The 18,061-nt window shown below is 45.3% G+C and overlaps 1 protein-coding gene across 1 annotated transcript; it reads left to right on the forward strand.

Moving 5' to 3' along the window:
- Positions 1–293: 293 nt before the first annotated feature.
- Positions 294–16,832, forward strand: LOC131188316 (vomeronasal type-2 receptor 26-like). The gene is made up of 5 exons (XM_058163520.1): positions 294–313; positions 1,352–1,643; positions 5,824–5,934; positions 10,410–10,539; positions 15,931–16,832. The coding sequence occupies exons 1-5, from the start codon at positions 294–296 to the stop codon at positions 16,830–16,832; spliced, it is 1,455 nt and encodes a 484-aa protein (XP_058019503.1).
- The last annotated feature ends 1,229 nt before the right edge of the window (positions 16,833–18,061 follow it).

The raw sequence follows: 18,061 nt of genomic DNA on the forward strand, positions 1-18,061 counted from the left end.
TCTTGTGCTCAGCAAAGGTTGCCTGTCTTGAAGAAATGGTCCATGATACAGAAAAATAGGCTTGTCTCCTTTCTCAAAAATCCAACCAACTTTTGACCCCTGCTCTAAGCTGCGTCTTCTTCTGAGCAAAGCTAGCTGTAATTTCATGTCCCAAATTTTATTTATTTATTTATTTTGTCACAACATCATACAAAAAGATTATATAGTATATACACATATAAACATATATAGGAAGAAGAAAAGAAAAACAATAAGACAGGAACGGTAGGCACGTTTATTAACGCTTATACACTATGGTCCTCTTAGGAATGGGGTGAGGTCAATAATAGAAAGTTTTTGGTTGAAGCTTTTAGGATTATGGGAAGAGACCACAGAGTCAGGTAAAGTATTCCAAGCACTGATGATTCTGTTAAGAAGTCATATTTTCTGCAATCTAAATTAAAGCGGATTACATTAAGTTTAAATCTATTGGTTGCCCTTGTATTATTGCAATTAAAGCTGAAGTAGTCTTTGACAGGAAGGACATTACAAATTGACGCTTGTCTGTAACACACAAGCAGGCTGAGGTGGCCTCAATGAAGACGGTAGAGTGTAAGGCAGGGGGAATATTACTGTCGTACAGTGGCCATGCTAACAAGCAATTCCTGAAGGGAAATGTCTAGCAGTGGCTCCAATCTATATCTTCTTGTGCAGGTAGTCCTTGACATGCAACTTATAAGTGAGCCCAAAATTTCCACAAGGGTTGTTAAGTGAATTTTAACCCCGTTTGATGACCTTTTCCTGCCACCGTTGTTAAGTGAATCGTAGCAGTTGTTAAGTTAGTAACCTGGTTGTTAAGTGAATCTGGATTCCCTACTGATTTTGCTTTGCCAGAAGACTGCAAAAGATAATCCCATAACTCTGAGATACTGCAACGATCATAAATACATGCCAGTTGCCAAGCTCCTGAATTTTGATCACATGATCTATGGAGATGTTGCAACGGTCACTAAACAAATGGTTGTAAGTCAAAGACTACCTGTGCTTTGGGCACAAGCCTGAAGTGGTACATATGTTATCATCTCAGATCTCATTTCTTTGAATGTGGTGTGGTGTGACCTTAGGAGAAAGGAAGTTGTGGTCATTCTCAGAATTGTTAAAAGGAAGTTTCATCTCCAGGTGAATATTCATTCCTCTACTCCGTTTTTCAAAGCTTACATAATATACGTAATATGCCTGTGTATTTAAATTCAAAGTATTTTAATCAAGAAACATCTTCCCCAAAAACAACCCATTAAAGAAGACAAGGCAAACTCCACCAACACACACACCTGTGCTGCTGTGACATTTCACAATGTTTCTCTCACTGTAGACCCACACCTAATAACTACCAGCTGTTCATGGCCTTGGTGTTTGCAGTGAGGGAGATCAACAAGGATCTGGTTCTCCTTCCCAATATCACTCTGGGCGTCAACATGTATGACAATGCCTATTGGAGGAAAAGGGTTTCTTTGATCAGCCTCTTTCTCCTCTCCACACGTGATCAAATGGTTCCAGGTTATAAATGTGACCAGGAGGACACTCTGCTCTCGGTCATTGGAGGAGACAATCCCAAATTGTCAATGCTGATGTCCTCCATCTTCAGCATCTTCAAGGTCCCACAGGTAAGGGGGCTCCTTCAGATATAGTTATGGAGTAGACAAACCGCAGAAGCACACACAGAAGTCCAAGATGACACCAAAAGGGAGGGGGGAACATCAATAGCATATGACTTAGACAATTAATGCTATAGTTGGATTCATTTTTATATTTCATGTGTCAAGCTATATTTTACATAACCACTGAGAGATAGTGTACGTAGTGCAATGTTTTTGTACTTGCCAAGTGGAAGTCCTTTGTAATTTATTATTTATTAAATGGTAGCCATACTTCCATTGCAGTTTAATTCCTACACAAATTGATTACTTGTTTCCTTAGATTCTGACATGTCACAACAGTGGAAAATCTGTTAATTGTTGGTTCTTCCTCTAAGAGATACATAAAGTAATATGTCTGTACCTGTCAGAAGGAATTCCTTCCTAAATTATTACTCACACAAGACTTACTCCTCTTTCACTGCAGTTTATTCCCTGTACCAGCTTTATGGATTTTTTTCCTTGGATTTTGACATGTCATAACCAGGGAAAATATGTTAATTGCTGGCTCTTCCTAAAAAAGGAAGAAGTTTATCTCTCAAAATGACTCAGCTTGACTGTTGGGGTCAATAAACTACACAATGGGGACCCCTAGGCTAGGCTAGGCTAGGCTAGGCTAGGCTAGGCTAGGCTAGGCTAGAATAGAATAGAATAGAATAGAATAGAATAGAATAGAATAGAATAGAATAGAATAGAATAGAATAGAATAGAATAGAATAGAATTTTTTATTGGCCAAGTGTGATTGGACACACAAGGAATCTGTCTTGGTGCATAGGCTCTCAGTGTACATAAAAGAAAAGATACGTTCATCAAGAATTCTAAGCTACAACACTTAATGATAGTCATAGGGTACAAATAAGCAATCAGGAACCAATCAATATCAATATAAATCATAAGGATTACCAGCAACAAAGTTACAGTCATACAGTCATAAGTGGAAAGAGATGGGTGATGGGGACGATGAGAAGATTAATAGTAGTGCAGATTTAGTAAATAGTTTGACAGTGTTGAGGGAATTATTTGTTTAGCAGAGTGATGGTCTTCGGGGAAAAACTGTTCTTGTGTCTATTTTTTATTTATTTATTTATTAATTAAATTTCTAGACCGCCCTTCTCCCGAAGGACTCAGGGCGGTGTACAGCCTTATTAAAATACATAGATAGACAATAAATTTAAAATAATTTTAAAATGAAATATTTAACGGCCAATTTAACTAAAAATAATAAAACCAATTAAAATCAGTAAAATTTAAAATTTAAAATTTAAAAACTAAAAATCTAATCCAGTCCTCGCACCTGAATAAGTGTGTTTTAAGTTCACGACGGAAGGTTCTAAGGTCCGAGAGTTGGCGAAGTCCTGGGGAGCTCGTTCCAGAGGCGGGAGCCCCCAGAGAAGGCCCTTCCTGGGTGTCGCCAGGCGACACTGCCTAGCTGACGGCACCCTGAGGTCCCTCTCTGTGAGGCGCAGGTCGGTGAGAGGTATTCGGTAGCAGAAGGCGGTCCCGTAAATAGCCCGGCCCTATGCCATGGGCGCTTTAAAGGTGATCACCAACACCTTGAGCGCACCGGAAGGCCACAGGTAGCCAGTGCAGTCTCGCAGGATAGGTGTCACCCGGGAGCCACGAGGGCTCCTTCTATCACCAGCAGCCGCATTCTGGACTAACTGCAGTCTCGGATGCCCTTCAAGGGAGCCCCATGTAGAGAGCATTGCAGTAGTCTAGGCGAGGCGTCACGAGGCGTGGTGACCGTGCATAGGGCATCCCGGTCTAGAAAGGCGCAACTGGCGCACCAGGCGAACCTGGTAAAAGCTCTCCTGGAGCGGCCGCCAAATGATCTTCAAAGGACAGCCGTTCATCAGGAGGGCGCCCAAGTTGCGCACCCTCTCCATCGGGGCCAATGACTCGCCCCAACAGTCAGCAGCGGCTGCAGCTGACTATGCGGGATGCCGGCATCCACAGCCACTCTGTCTTGGAGGATTGAGCTTGAGCCTGTTTCTCCCCATCCAGACCCGTCGGCTTCCAGACACCGGGACAGCACTTGATAGCTTCATTGGGGTGGCCGGTGTGGAAAAATACAACTGGGTGTCATCAGCGTACAGCTGGTACCTCACACGAAGCCACTGATGATCTCACCCAGCGGCTTCATATAGATGTTGAACAAGAGGCGAGAGAATCGCCCTGCGGCACCCACAAGTGAGGCGCCTCGGGCCGACCTCTGCCCCCGTCAACACCGTCTGCGACCGATCGGAGAGATGGGAGAGAACCACCGATAAGCGGTGCCTCCCACTCCCAATCCTCAACGGCGCAGCAGGATACCATGGTCGATGGTATCAAAAGCCGCTGAGAGGTCTAATAGGACCAGGGCAGAGGAACAACCCCTATCCTGGCCCTCAGAGATCATCCACCAACGCGACCAAAGCCGTCTCAGTGCTGTAACGGGCGGAAACCGGACTGGAGCAGGTCTAGATAGACAGTTTCATCCAGGTGTAAGAAACTGATATGCCACCATACTCTCTACAACCTTCGCCGTGGCGAAGGTTGGAACGACGATAATTGCCTAAAACAGCGGGTCCAAGGCAGGCTTCTTGAGGAGGGTCTCACCACCGCCTCTTTCAAGGCGGCGGAAGACTCCCTCCACCAAGGAAGCACTCGTAATTGCCTGGAGCCAGCCTCGTGTCACCTCCTGGGTGGCCAGCACCAACCAGGAGGGCACGGGTCCAGTAAACATGTGGTGGCATTCAACCTGCCCAACAACCTGTCCATGTCCTCGGAGCCACAGGGTCAAACTCATCCCATAAAATATCACCAAGACCACCCTCGGACGCCTCCCTGAGTCACTGCAATTTTGGTCCAGACCGTCCCGAGCTGAGCGATTTTATCGTATAGATAACCGTTAAACTCCTCAGCACGTCCTGCAGCGGGTCATCCCGCTCCCCTGGTGAAGGAGGAGCAGTCACCGAAACAGGGCGGCTGGGCGGTTATCTGCCGGCGCAATGAGGAGGCGTAGCGCCTCGCATCCCTCAATGCCACTAGGTAAGTCCTAGTATAGGACTTCACTAGTGTCCGATCAGCCTCGGGCAGCTAGACCTCAAGAACTCTCCAGGCGTCTTCTCTGGCGCTTCATCCCCTCAGCTCCTCGGAGAACCAAGGAGTCGTTTGGGACCTGCGCCGGGTCAGAGGCCGCAAAGGCACGACACGATCTAAGGCCCCCGCCGCGGCCCGTTCCCAGGCCGCAACCAGTTCCTCAGCCGTGTCGTGGGCCAGACCTTCAGGAAATGGCCCAAGCTCCGTCCGGAACCTCTCCGGGTCCATCAGGCGCCTGGGGCGGAACCAACGTAATGGCTCCGTCTCCCTGCGGTGTTGAATGGCGGTCAGAAAGTCCAGGCGAAGAAGAGAGTGATCTGACCATGACAAAGGTTCAATAGCTAATTCCTTCAAATCCAGATCTCTCAACCACTGACCAGAGATAAAAATCAGATCCAGAGTGCCACCCCCAATGTGAGTAGGGCCATCAACTACTTGAGTCAGGTCCAAGGCCGTCATGGAAGCCATGAACTCCCGAGCAACTGTCGATGACGAGCCGGAAGATGGCAAGTTAAAGTCCCCCATGACTAAAAGTCTGGGGGTCTCAACTGCCACCCCAGCAAGCACCTCCAGGAGCTCGGGCAGGGCAGCTGTCACGTAGCAAGGAGCCAGGTACACGACCAGCAAGCCCATCTGACTAGTTGTTCTGGTGTGCAGTGCTCTATAGCGTCGTTTTGAGGGTAGAAGTTGAAACAATTTATGGCCAGGATGTGAGGGGTCTGTAAATATTTTCACAGCCCTCTTCTTGATTCGTGTAGTATACAGGTCCTCCATGGAAGGCAGGTTGTAGCAATTATTTTTTCTGCCGTTCTAATTATCCTCTGAAGTCTGTGTCTGTCTTGTTGGGTTGCAGAACCAAACCAAACAGTTATAGAGGTGCAAATGACAGACTAAAGTCACCATCAATCTTTACTTTTGTCTTCTAAAGAAGATTCTCACTTTTTCCAGCTCAGTGTTGGCTTTGAGTTCATTCAGGGAGACCGAAGAGTTTATCCTTCCTCCTTCCGGATTAATCCCAAGGAATTGCCACTATTTGTGGGTTTAATCCAACTGCTTCTGTATTTCCAGTGGAACTGGGTTGGGTTTATTGCCTCTGATCGTGAGAATGGAGAACGTTTCCTCTCAACTCTGAGGCCAATGCTCATGGAGAAGGAGATCTGCCTGGCCTTCACTCAAATGGTGAAACATGATACTTCTGTTGAAGAAGTGCAAAAATTCACTTTACATTCAAAAATATGGGCTAATATTGAAGTCATTCTTTCTTTTGGAGAATCTGAAATTATTAAAAAATTTCTTCGGGCTGTCAACTTTTATATGTTTCCTGAAAGGAGACCATGTGAGAAAGTTTGGATCCTAACTTCCTATTGGAAACCACATGCAAACGATTTTCATCATGATCGGCATGCTTTAAAGAACTTGCAGGGGTCTCTGCATTTTAGGGATCACAGCAGAGATATCTCAGAATTCAGAAATTTCCTCCTCTCTTTACACCCTTTGTCCCCACAAGGAGATAGGATCCTCCCATTGTGGTGGAAAAAGGTATTTTGTTGCGAATTCCACAAACCAGGTCACTATTTGATAAAATGGAAAAAATACTGTACAGGAAAAGAGAATTTACAAAATCTGCCAAGCTACATGTTTCAAACAAGCATGACCGGTGAAAGTTACAATGTCTACAATGCCATTTATGCTGTGGCACACGCGTTACATGCAATGTGTGGATCTGAATCACGACTATCCAGGATGAGGTTTGGAAAAAAGATCTCCCGTGTTCAGTCGTGGCAGGTAATCTCTGTCACTTTGTATCCGGTCTATAGATCTTAGAGAGCAAACTTCCCATATGTATTATTTGAAATATTCTTTAAAATAATTGGATGCTGTTATATCAATAGGGACACGGTGGCTCAGTGACTAAAACGCTGAGCTTGTCGATCGAAAGGTCGGCAGTTCAGCGGTTCGAATCCCTAGTGCTGCCATGTAACGGGGTGAGCTCCTGTTACTTGTCCCAGCTTCTGCCAACCTAGCAGTTTCGAAAGCACGTAAAAAATGCAAGTAGAAAAATAGGGACCACCTTTGGTGGGAAGGTAACAGTGTTCCGTGCGCCTTCAGCATTCAGTCATGCTGGCCACATGACCACTGAGACATCTTCGGACAGCGCTGGCTCTTTGGCTTTGAATGGAGATGAGCACCGCCCCCTAGAGTCAAGAACAACTAGCACATATATGCGAGGGGAACCTTTACCTTTACTTTACTGTATGTATGTATGTATGTATGTATGTATGTATGTATGTATTTATTTATTTATTTATTTATTTATTTATTTATTTATTTATTTTGTCACATAGTATATATAAGCGTAAGCATGAAATGCACAGTATATATAAGCATAAGCATGAATAACTATACAATATATGAGCATATATATAAGTATGAGTATGTAATAACTATATTAATTGGATATAACGAAATAAAACAATAATTGGATATAACGAAAGAAAACAATAGGACAGGAACCGTAGGCACTCTTCTGCTCTTATGCACGCCCCATATATATATATATATATATATATATATATATATATATATATATATAAATATATATATATATATATATATATATATATATATATATATATATATATGTTTTCTGAGGTTTTCACGGGTGTTTGTATGTAGGTCTTTGGTTGTTCGGGTTTTCTCCCGTGTAAAAGACATTTCCAATTTTACACGGGAGAAAACCTGAACAATCAAAGACCTACATATATATATATATATATATATATATATAGCCGCCTTCCCGCCTAGACTACTGCAATGCTCTCTACATGGGGCTCCCCTTGAAGAGCACCAGGAGGCTCCAGCTGGTCCAGAATGCGGCTGCGCGAGTAATAGAGGGAGCACCACGATGCTCCCATGTAACACCTCTCCTGCGCAGCTTGCACTGGCTGCCGGTGGTCTTCCGGGTGCAATTCAAGGTGTTGGTTATCACCTTTAAAGTGCTCCATGGCTCAGGACCGGGTTACTTACAGGACCGCCTTCTGCCACCGATAGCCGCCCATAGGCCTGTGCGCTCCCATAGGGAGGGCCTCCTCAGGGTGCCGTCAGTCAAACAATGCCGACTGGCGGCCCCCAGGGGGAGAGCCTTCTCTGTGGGGGCTCCTGCCCTTTGGAATGAGTTGCCTCCAGGGTTGCGTCAACTCCCCGACCTCCGGTCTTTTAAACGCGAGCTCAAGACCTTTTTATTCCACTGTGCGGGGCTAGCCTAACGAAATTTTAATGGGGGTTTTATGATGGTTTTATGTTAGTTTTAATCTTTGGCCAAATCTTAGAATAAGTTTTTTAATATGTTTTTAATTTTTGTTTATGTTTATGTTGTTTTTATTTTGGCTGTAAACCGCTCTGAGTCCTTCGGGAGAAGGGCGGTATAAAAATTGAATAAATAAATAAATAAATATAGCCCCTTACTATATCAATGAACTTCGGAACAAACTAAAACAGCAAATAAATGAAAGAAAATCTGAATTTAGTATAATATTCTGTTGAAGCAGAGGGGGGAAAAGAAAACTGTGATGGGTTCATGGGTTTCATCCCACTAAGTTTCCATAATGGCAACAATATCATGCCTTCCATCATACATTTGGAATGATAGATCACCGTGTTTAGTCCTCAAACTTTGTGGTTAGTGTATAGTCATTTGTGTCCTTTTTGACTGACCCTGTGTTTGCTTTCTACATAATCTGTTTTGTATCTGAGAAGCCACCAAATGATAGAAGCCACAATGCCTTATGCGTGGCTTTCAACCAACTACTCCAATTTCTGAAGGTCACTTTTGTTTCAGCTTCTTCCTCATTTGATGAATGTCCAGTTCAATAACAGCGCTGGAGAGGAAGTCTCCTTCTCAGAAGATGGACTGGGATCTGCTCGTTATGATCTTCTCAATTGGGTTCTCCTCTCCAATCGATCAGTTGTCCTTAGGAATGTTGGGCAAATAAACCCTGGGGCTCCCCCAGGCCAGGATTTCACCATTCGCTCTGATACAATTGTCTGGCCTACAAAGGTGAGCTAGAAGATTCATTCATTCGGCTTCAATTGCAACAATACACGAGCACACAATAGATTTAAGCTTAATGTTAACCGCTCCAATCTTGATTGCAAAAAATATGACTTCAGTAACAGAGTTGTTAATGCTTGGAATACACAACCTGACTCTGTGGTCTCTTCCCATAATCCCCAAAGCTTCAACCAAAAACTTTTACAACTTCTGCAGGCAAGTTGTTCCACTGATTAGAACAATTAATCAGTGGAACAACTTGCCTGCAGAAGTTGTAAATGCTCCAACACTGGGAATTTTAAAGAAAATGTTGGATAACCATTTGTCTGAAATGGTGTAGGGTTTCCCGCTTGGGCAGGGGGTTGTACTAGAAGACCTCCAAGGTCCCTTCCAACTCGGTTATTATTATTATAAACTGTCTACTATTGACCTCACCCCATTCCTAAGAGGTCTGTAAGGGGCGTGCATAAGAGCACAAATGTGCCTACCGTTCCTGTCCTATGGTTTCCTTTCGTTATATCCAATTAATATAGATATTACATACTCATACCTATATATATGCTTATATATTATATAGTTATTTCATGCTTATGCTTATATATACTGTGTGACGAAAGAAAGAAAGAAAGAAAGAAAGAAAGAAAGAAAGAAAGAAAGAAAGAAAGAAAGAAAGAAAGAAAGAAAGAAAGAAAGAAAGAAAGAAAGATTCATTCTCTCCTGTTAGGATGCAGAACCTCTTAACTAAATTATTCAATCAGGAAATATGACAGCCATTTGGTGAAACACCTGTTATGCATTTAAGGCATTTGAGGTCTGATTTGTGTCAAGATTAGAAAGAACTTCTTGTAACTGAGTTGGCCATTAGAGCAGGCAACAGTGATTTATAAAGGACCATTCCCACTGTAGAATCCAAGACAGGACCCAAACCCAATAATTAAGGCTCATTGCAATGGATTATTTTTAATTAAATAGTATGCTCTGGAGGAATTTCCTCTGGGAAGCAATAGGGGTCACTCATATTTAAACATTTCAAGAGAGATGGAATAAATGATACATTCTTACCTGTGGACAGGTAATAGAAGTGACAGTGTAATTCATATATATTCAAAATTTCTAAAACTCAAATCAATTCCCAACTCTTCTACCATTACTATCCTCAATAAAAAAATATTGTATTAATAAAAAAAACCAGTTACATGGAAACAGAAACATTGATAAATCATACTGAGAATCAAGTTCTTCATGGCTGCCTCAGTTTCCACAAATTTCTTCTCTTTCTGTTCAGCTAACACACGCTGACTCCTCAAAGAATTTCTTTTCTTCACACCGTTCAGTTGGATTCTCATGTTTTATTGTGTCATAAAAACTGCAGCTCAATGTCACAAGTCTTCCTTTGCATGCCAAAATCTGAGCTCCAATCTCCAATCTCCAGCATCCACAGGTAGATCTTTAATGTCATGGAACTGAATCCCTCAGGAACTGTTCCAGATTTCTGATAGACACTGGTGAACCATATCTGAAGATGGACACAGAACGTGGAAGTGGATAAATGAAGCATGTCCATTGTTTCGGTCATCTCAAGTATTTCTCTTTTCTCTTTCAGAAGGTGCCCTTTGCCAGGTGTGGCATGAAGAGGTGCCAGGCAGGAGAGAGGAAAAGTGTCCCAGAGGGTGAGCAGGTTTGCTGCTACCTATGTACTCCTTGTTCAGATGGGAGCATTTCTGATCTGACAGGTAAAACATATTTCAAATATAGACTGTAATGTATTACTGTAAGTTTTGGCGGGAGTTTTAGGCGGGAAATATCTCGTTCCTGATTGGTTGCAGCCTCAGGCTGAAGTGTATATAAGGAGAGGTTTTTCTCCAGAGTTTTGCTGGGTCACACTATATTAAAGAGCTGTTGTCACTAACCTGGTCTCCTGCCTCGTCAATACCCGAACTTAACATTGGCGACGAAGGTGGGATCTTGAGGCAGAGCACCAGAACAGAGCTGAACTCACTACGAGAATCAAACCCAGCAAGGTGATAGCGAATGCAGCGATGACCGGCTACACGCCACCCACTCCGTTTGACCCTGCCCAGGAAACATGGGGAATATATATGACCCGTTTCGAAAGTTTCCTGGAGGCAAACGAGTTACAGGGAGTCTCCGACAACCGCAAACGGGCTTACTTCATAAGCCACTGTGGGTCCGCAGTCATCGCCGTCGCAGAAGCCCTAGCGGAGCCAACACCGCTACACTCCGTGTCGTGGCAGACCCTTCAGACCCTCCTGAAGAATCACTGCACCGCCCCGCCCAAATACGCTCGACGGTACGAGTTTGGGGAGCGAGGCAACAAGAAGGCGAGTCTATCAGCGACTACATGGCAGCCCTGAGACAAGCCTCCAAGCATTGCGAGTACCGCGATCTGGACGAAGAGCTGCTGGAACAACTTATACGGGGGTCAGAGACATCCGTTTGAGGAGACGGTTGCAGCCAAGAGCAACCTGACATTGGCAAACGCCTGGACGAAGCCAGAGCCCATGAGATGTCCAACCATGCAGCAGACACCTTACAAAGCGACTCACGCCGATGGCGGGCGCAAAGCCGAGCACAGTCCACCACGAAGAAACCTATCGTGAGTCAACCAGCGAAGAGGAGGAAGAAGTCCACTACACCGGAAAATCGACAAGGGAAGACCCGGGGGGATGCGGAAGCTGCAGGGGCGACATCAGCGCCAAAGATGTAAGTTCAGGGACGCCATTTGCTCATGTGAAAGGAAGGGCACCTGGCCCAAGTCTGCCGAGCACCCCAACCTTCCCGCCAAAAATTCAAATCGGCCAATCAGAGCGGCTCTGAGTCAGAGATGCAAACCCCACATTCCGCCGAATTTCAAACCAGCCAATCAGAGCGAAATCGGCAAGGCGACCAAGGACACAGGAAAGAAAGAGCGCAAGTCAAACCGAATGACTGTTACCATAGACCACGCAGCTACCCGCATCAAGAAAAGATCTTCACTAACCCAACAATTGAAGGCGCATCGTGCCGACTGGAAGTAGACACAGGATCAGCTATCACAATCATGTCCTGGGACACTTTTGTGAAAGCCTTGCCGCGACATCGCAAAGCGCAAGCTACAGAAACAACGGCCCGGTGCAGGATTACCAGGGCAACCGCATCCCTGTTCGAGGGACAACGACCGTCGAGGTCAAGCACGAACATACGAAAAGACCCTGCCCATCACGTTAGTCGAGGGAACCTTGCCAAGTTTGCTGGGGCTAGACTGGTTCCGGGCGTTGGGAATGGGGTGACTGGCGCCCACCGAGCGGATGCAACCTGCAAACGCCCTAATGGAGGAATTCGCAGACGATTCGAGGACCGTTTAGGCAAGTATAAGGGGACCCCTATCTCCTTCAATTTAGACCCCAAATAGCTCCCATTAGGTTAAAGGCAAGGAGGGTTCCTTTGCACTCAAACCTAAAATCGACAAAGAGTTAGATAAATTAGTCAGCCAGGGATACTAGTGCCAGTTGACCATGCCAAATGGGAGGCATAATCGTCACCCCTATGAAACCAGACGGGTCCATAAGAATTTGTGCCGATTACAAGGCTACCTTGAACAAAGCATTGCAAAAGAGCGCCTACCCAGTTCCAGTAGTGCAACACTTATTGCACTCACTAGGGCACGGACAAGTTTTCGCCAAATTAGACTTGGCACAAGCTACCAACAGCTACCCGTAGATGCTAGCACAGCTGAAGCCCAGACCATTGTAACGCACCGGGTGCCTTTAAGTCCCCCCGGTTACAGTTTGGGGTGAGTGTGGCCCCGGGGCTATTCCAAAATTTGATGGAGCGACTCCTACAAGGGTTACCGGGAGTCGTGCCCTATTTCGATGATGTGTTGGTATCAGGGGAAGATTTAAGAGAACTGGGGAAGCGATTAAGGAAAGTTTTGGCAATTTTAGGCGGCAGGATTAAAAGTTAAAGCAAGCAAGTGTCAGATAGGGGTCGAATCTGTTGAATTTCTGGGTTATAGAATAGACAAAAGGATTCACCCCACTGAGAGCAAAGTCAAGGCGATAAAGAGAGCCCCAGCACCCAAAAACAAGACAGAACTCCAGGCTTTCCTGGGTCTGGTAAACTTTACGCCGTGTTTTTAAAAGACAAGGCAACCGTTGCTGAACCGTTGCATAAATTGCTTGGAAAAACACAGTTTGGTCGTGGGGAAGTCAGAGAATAGGGCATTTGAGGCAGTAAAAGTTTGCTATCAAGCGATAGCCTGTTAATACAATACAACAACAGACTGCCGTTAGTATTGGTTTGTGATGCGTCCCCTATGGAGTAGGAGCTGTACTTAGCCACAGACTCCCAAACGGCACTGAAGCCCCTATAGCGTTCTATTCACGAACGATGTCCCCGGCTGAGAGAATTACAGCCAGCTAGATAGGAGGCTCTCGCAATAGTGTCAGGGGTGAAAAATTTCACGAATACGTTTTGGAGAGACTTTGACATTATCACTGACCACAGACCGCTATTGGGCTTACTGGCTGGCGACCGCCCAACGCCAGTGGCACTATCACCCGGACTGACCAGATGGACTATCTTTTGGCCGCCTACTCTACAAACTGCAGCATCGACCTGGAAAGAGCTGGGGCATGCGGACGCACTGAGCAGATGCCCATTGCCGGGAAATCGAGGACCCTACTCCGGCACCCCGTTCTACTAATTGACTCTTGGGACTCTGGGCCAGTCACATCGCAGGAAGTGGCTCGGGCCTCCTACCGGGACGTTGTTTTAAGAACTGTAATCGGTTGGGTTCAAGGGATGGCCAGCGCCGACGTTTAGAGAATTTGTAAAGAAAAGAGGGAATTGTCTGTGCAAGGGGTGCCTGCTCTGGGGGATAGGGTGGTAGTTCCAGAGAAGCTGAGGAAAAAGTCCTGGAACTACTGCATGAGGGTCACCCAGGAATTGTAAGGATGAAGGGCTAGCCAGGAGCTATGTCTGGTGGCCCCTAATGGACAGGAAATCAGTGACAGGGTTGGCCGATGCCAGGTATGTCAGGAATCCAGACCACTACCACCCACGGCCCCAGTGTTGGAGTGGGAGAAACCCCAAGGCCCTTGGTCCCGCATTCACATTGATTTTGCCGCCCTTCCACGGCCAAACATTTCTAATTGTGGTGGATGCATTCTCCAAATGGCTGGAGATCATCCTAATGAAATCCACAACCGCTGGAGCCGTCATTTCAGCACTAAAACACCTTTTCGCCACGCACGGGCTACCGGACACCCTCGTGTCCGATAACGCCCACAGTTCACCGCAGCATTATTTGAAGGGTACCTGGCTGAAGAGGGCATCCGACATGCCCTCTCAGCGCCTGCTCCACCCCGCGCCGAACGGCCTTGCTGAACGCTTTGTTCGGAGTGCAAAGAAGCGCTATCACGGCAGCCCCGGAGACTGGCAGGCACAAATCGACGATTCCTAACCGTCCAACACAGGACCCCTGTGTGGCCACCGCCGCAGCCCAGCCGAGCTATTAATGGGGCGGAAGCTACGGTGCCCGCTAGACCGGCTACACCCGAACTACGTGCAGGACGGGTTCAAAACAAAACCAGATAGAATCCGGGAATTAAACATAGGAGACTCAGTGTGGGCACATAATTACAGCGACGGCCCAAACTGGAAGAGGGGGATAGTCATAGACAAAACGGGCCCCAAATCTTACCTAGTGGAAATAGACGATGGCAGAGTTTGGAGGCGCCACATAGATCAATTAAGAAACAGATTGAGCGATAAGGCAGAATTAGGCGAGACCAGCCCTGACTATGATTTAATTAACCCCACAGCTGACTGGAGCCGAGAACAAACAGAAAGCGTAGAACCAAACAGAGACTTATCTGAGTCAGGCGAGGTCCAGCGACACCCTCAGGTCCCTCTAGAGGACAGCAGGTCCGAGCCGGCGAATAATCCAGGACCGGATGGCCGGGAGGAGGAGCTCAGAGGAACGAAAAGTCCCTCCGGCAAGCTCGACTCAACTCCAGAAAGTGAACTGCGCAGGTCCGGGAGAGTCAGGAGACGCCCCACGTACCTGCAGGACTACGTAGAGAAGTAATATGCAAATATTGGCAAAGTGCCTTCTGGGAGGGAAGGAGTGTAATGTATTACTGTAAGTTTTGGCGGGAGTTTTAGGCGGAAATATCTCGCTCTGATTGGTTGCAGCCTCAGGCTGAAGTGTATATAAGGAGAGGTTTTTCTCCAGAGTTTTGCTGGGTCACACTATATTAAAGAGCTGTTGTCACTAACCTGGTCTCCTGCCTCGTCAATACCCGAACTTAACATAGACCTTCCAGGATCAGTGAACCATTTTGTGAATCAAAAGATTGATTTCTTTTTATTATTGTTCATAGCATTGATAGGCTTCAAAGTTTCAGGATACAGAGATTGTCCCTGTAAATCCCTCCTTTCCCTTTTCAGAATTCTTGGCGCACAATTCTAGATCCTTCTCCTTGTAACTAATTTCTCTATAAATCACTTTGGATCAGGGGTCTCCAACCTTGGTCCCTTTAAGACTTGTGGACTTCAACTCCCAGAGTTCTCTGGGACTCTGGGACTCTGGGAGTTGAAGTCCACAAGTCTTAAAGGAACCAAGGTTAGAGAGCCCTGCTTTGGATCAATAAAAGAGACCATTCCCACCTGTGATATTCAGTCCACTTTTTTATGTCTTCCTCTGTTGCATTGTGGACATTCTCAGCACACACAACAACATAATGGACACACAAACACAAAATAAGAGCAAGATTTCTGGCTGAGAGATATATCAGTCTTTTTGTAGTTCCAGTATGAAGTGGTTTATTATAGTCATGCAAGTGTCCAGTGAACAGACAGGGCCTTTTTTCCACAGCAAACTGTCCAGACCAACTGGAGATGAATAGATCCATGTCTCTGACTAAACTAACATAGCATCATTAATAAAGAAGGAGGGTTGGCCTTTGTTTGATCCACGATGAAATTCATAGTAGGTCATTCCATCACTTCCTTTGGGGATTGACCATAACATAAAGGGGACAGTCATGACATCCCTGAGAGTGAGATAATGCTCATGGCAGAGGGTTCTTAAATCCTTACATAATGACTCTTGATTTCAGATGCAGCTCAATGTGATCCTTGCCCAGAAGACCAATACCCCAACAAGCACAAGGACCAATGCATTGCCAAGAAGATCCACTTCCTTGCCTATCAAGATCCCCTGGGATATGCTTTAGCTTCTCTAGCACTTTTACTTTCTCTGATTACATCTTCAGTTCTGATGATTTTCTATAAACATCACAACACACCGATTGTCAAGGCCAACAACCGAGATCTCACCTACATCCTCTTGGTCTCCCTCCTGCTCTGCTTCCTCTGCTCTTTCCTCTTCATTGGAAAACCCGGAAAATTCACCTGTCTCTTCCGACAAACTGCCTTTGCCATTCTGTTTTCCCTGGCAGTTTCCTCTGTTTTGGCAAAAACTGTCATGGTGGTTCTGGCCTTCATGGCCACCAAACCAGGAAACAAAACAAGGAAACTCTTAGGAAAACCACTGACTATCTCCATTGTCTTAGCCTGTCCTCTGGTCCAAGCAATTTTGTGTGTCACATGGCTGGCAGCCTCCCCCCCATTTCTGAACATGGATTTCCATTCCTTGTTTGAAGAGGCCATCATAGAATGTAAGGAAGGTATGATTTCAATGCTTTATGCTGTCCTTACCTACCTGGGTTTCCTGGCTCTTATGAGTTTCACAGTGGCCTTTATGGCCAGGAAATTGCCTGACAGCTTTAATGAAGCCAAGTTCATAACTTTCAGCATGCTGGTCTTTTGCAGTGTTTGGATCACTTTCATCCCCACCTACCTGAGCACCAAAGGGAAGTCCATGGTGGCTGTGGAGATCTTCTCCATCTTGGCCTCTGGGGCTGGTCTCTTGGCTTGTATCTTTTTCCCCAAATGCTACATTATCCTATTGAGGCCAAATCTGAATTGTAAAGAGAATATAATGAGACAGAATTGCTGATTTATGTGGAGATTGGGCACTGTGATTTTGGGATGTTTCTGTATTCAATCTGATTTCTAAAATAAATCATGAAATGCAAGAAAATGTTGTCCATTATATAATTGGAAATAAACATGATGTGACTATTCACAAAGTGTTTTAACTGCATGTTAGCAAGCCAAACAGATGTTGCCCATTTTAGCAAGACAATGATGAATCTGCATACAGACGGAAGGTTGAACAACTAGCCTTGTGGTATAACCAGAAGAATCTTTTTTTTTTCATTTATTTGTCACAACAGTATATATAAGCATAAGCATGAAATAACTATATGAATTTGATACAATCATAGGGAACACTAGGACAGGAACGATAGGCACACTGGTGCTCTTATGCATGCCCCTTACAGACCTCTTAGGAATGGGGTGAGGTCAATAGTAGATAGTTTTTGGTTAAAGATTTGGAGATTTTGGGAAGAGACCACAGAGTCAGGTAGTGCATTCCAGACATTAACAACTCTGTTACTGAAGTCATATTTTCTGCAATCAAGATTGGAGCGGTTCACTTTAAGTTTTGTGTGCTCGTGTATTGTTGCGATTGAAGCTGAAGTAGTCTTCAACAGGAAGGACATTGCAATAGATGATTTTATGAGTTAAACACAGGTCGTGCAGAAGGCGGCGGAGTTCTAAATTTTCTAAACCCAGGATTTCAAGTCTGGTGGCATAAGGTATTTTGTTGTGGAGAACTCTTCTTGTAAAATATTTCTGGATGTGTTCAATTGTATTAATGTCTGAAATAAGGTGTGGGTTCCAGACAGGCAAGCTGTATTCAAGAATTGGTCTAGCAAATGTTTTGTATGCTTTGGTTAGTATTGTAATCTTTCTGGAGAAGAAGCTACGCAAGATTAGGTTTACAACTCTTAAAGCCTTTTTTGCGATGTAGTTGCTGTGGGCTTTGGTACTTAAACCATTTGATATGAAAACTCCAAGGTCTTTCGGAACTCCCATATAACACCAATCCTGCGCAAGCTGCACTGGCTGCCTGTGGTCTTCCGGGTGCACTTCAAGGTGTTGGTTATCACCTTTAAAGCGCTCCATGGCTTAGGACCGGGTTACTTACGGGACTGCCTACTGCCACTGTTTGCCTCCCACTGACCCGTGCGCTCTCACAGAGAGGGACTCCTTAGGGTACCGTCAGCCAAGCAATGTCGGCTGGCGGCCCCCAGGGGAAGGGCCTTCTCTGTGGGGGCT

Source organism: Ahaetulla prasina, chromosome 1, assembly GCF_028640845.1.
Source record: "Ahaetulla prasina isolate Xishuangbanna chromosome 1, ASM2864084v1, whole genome shotgun sequence".
Taxonomy (NCBI): Eukaryota; Metazoa; Chordata; class Lepidosauria; order Squamata; family Colubridae; genus Ahaetulla; species Ahaetulla prasina.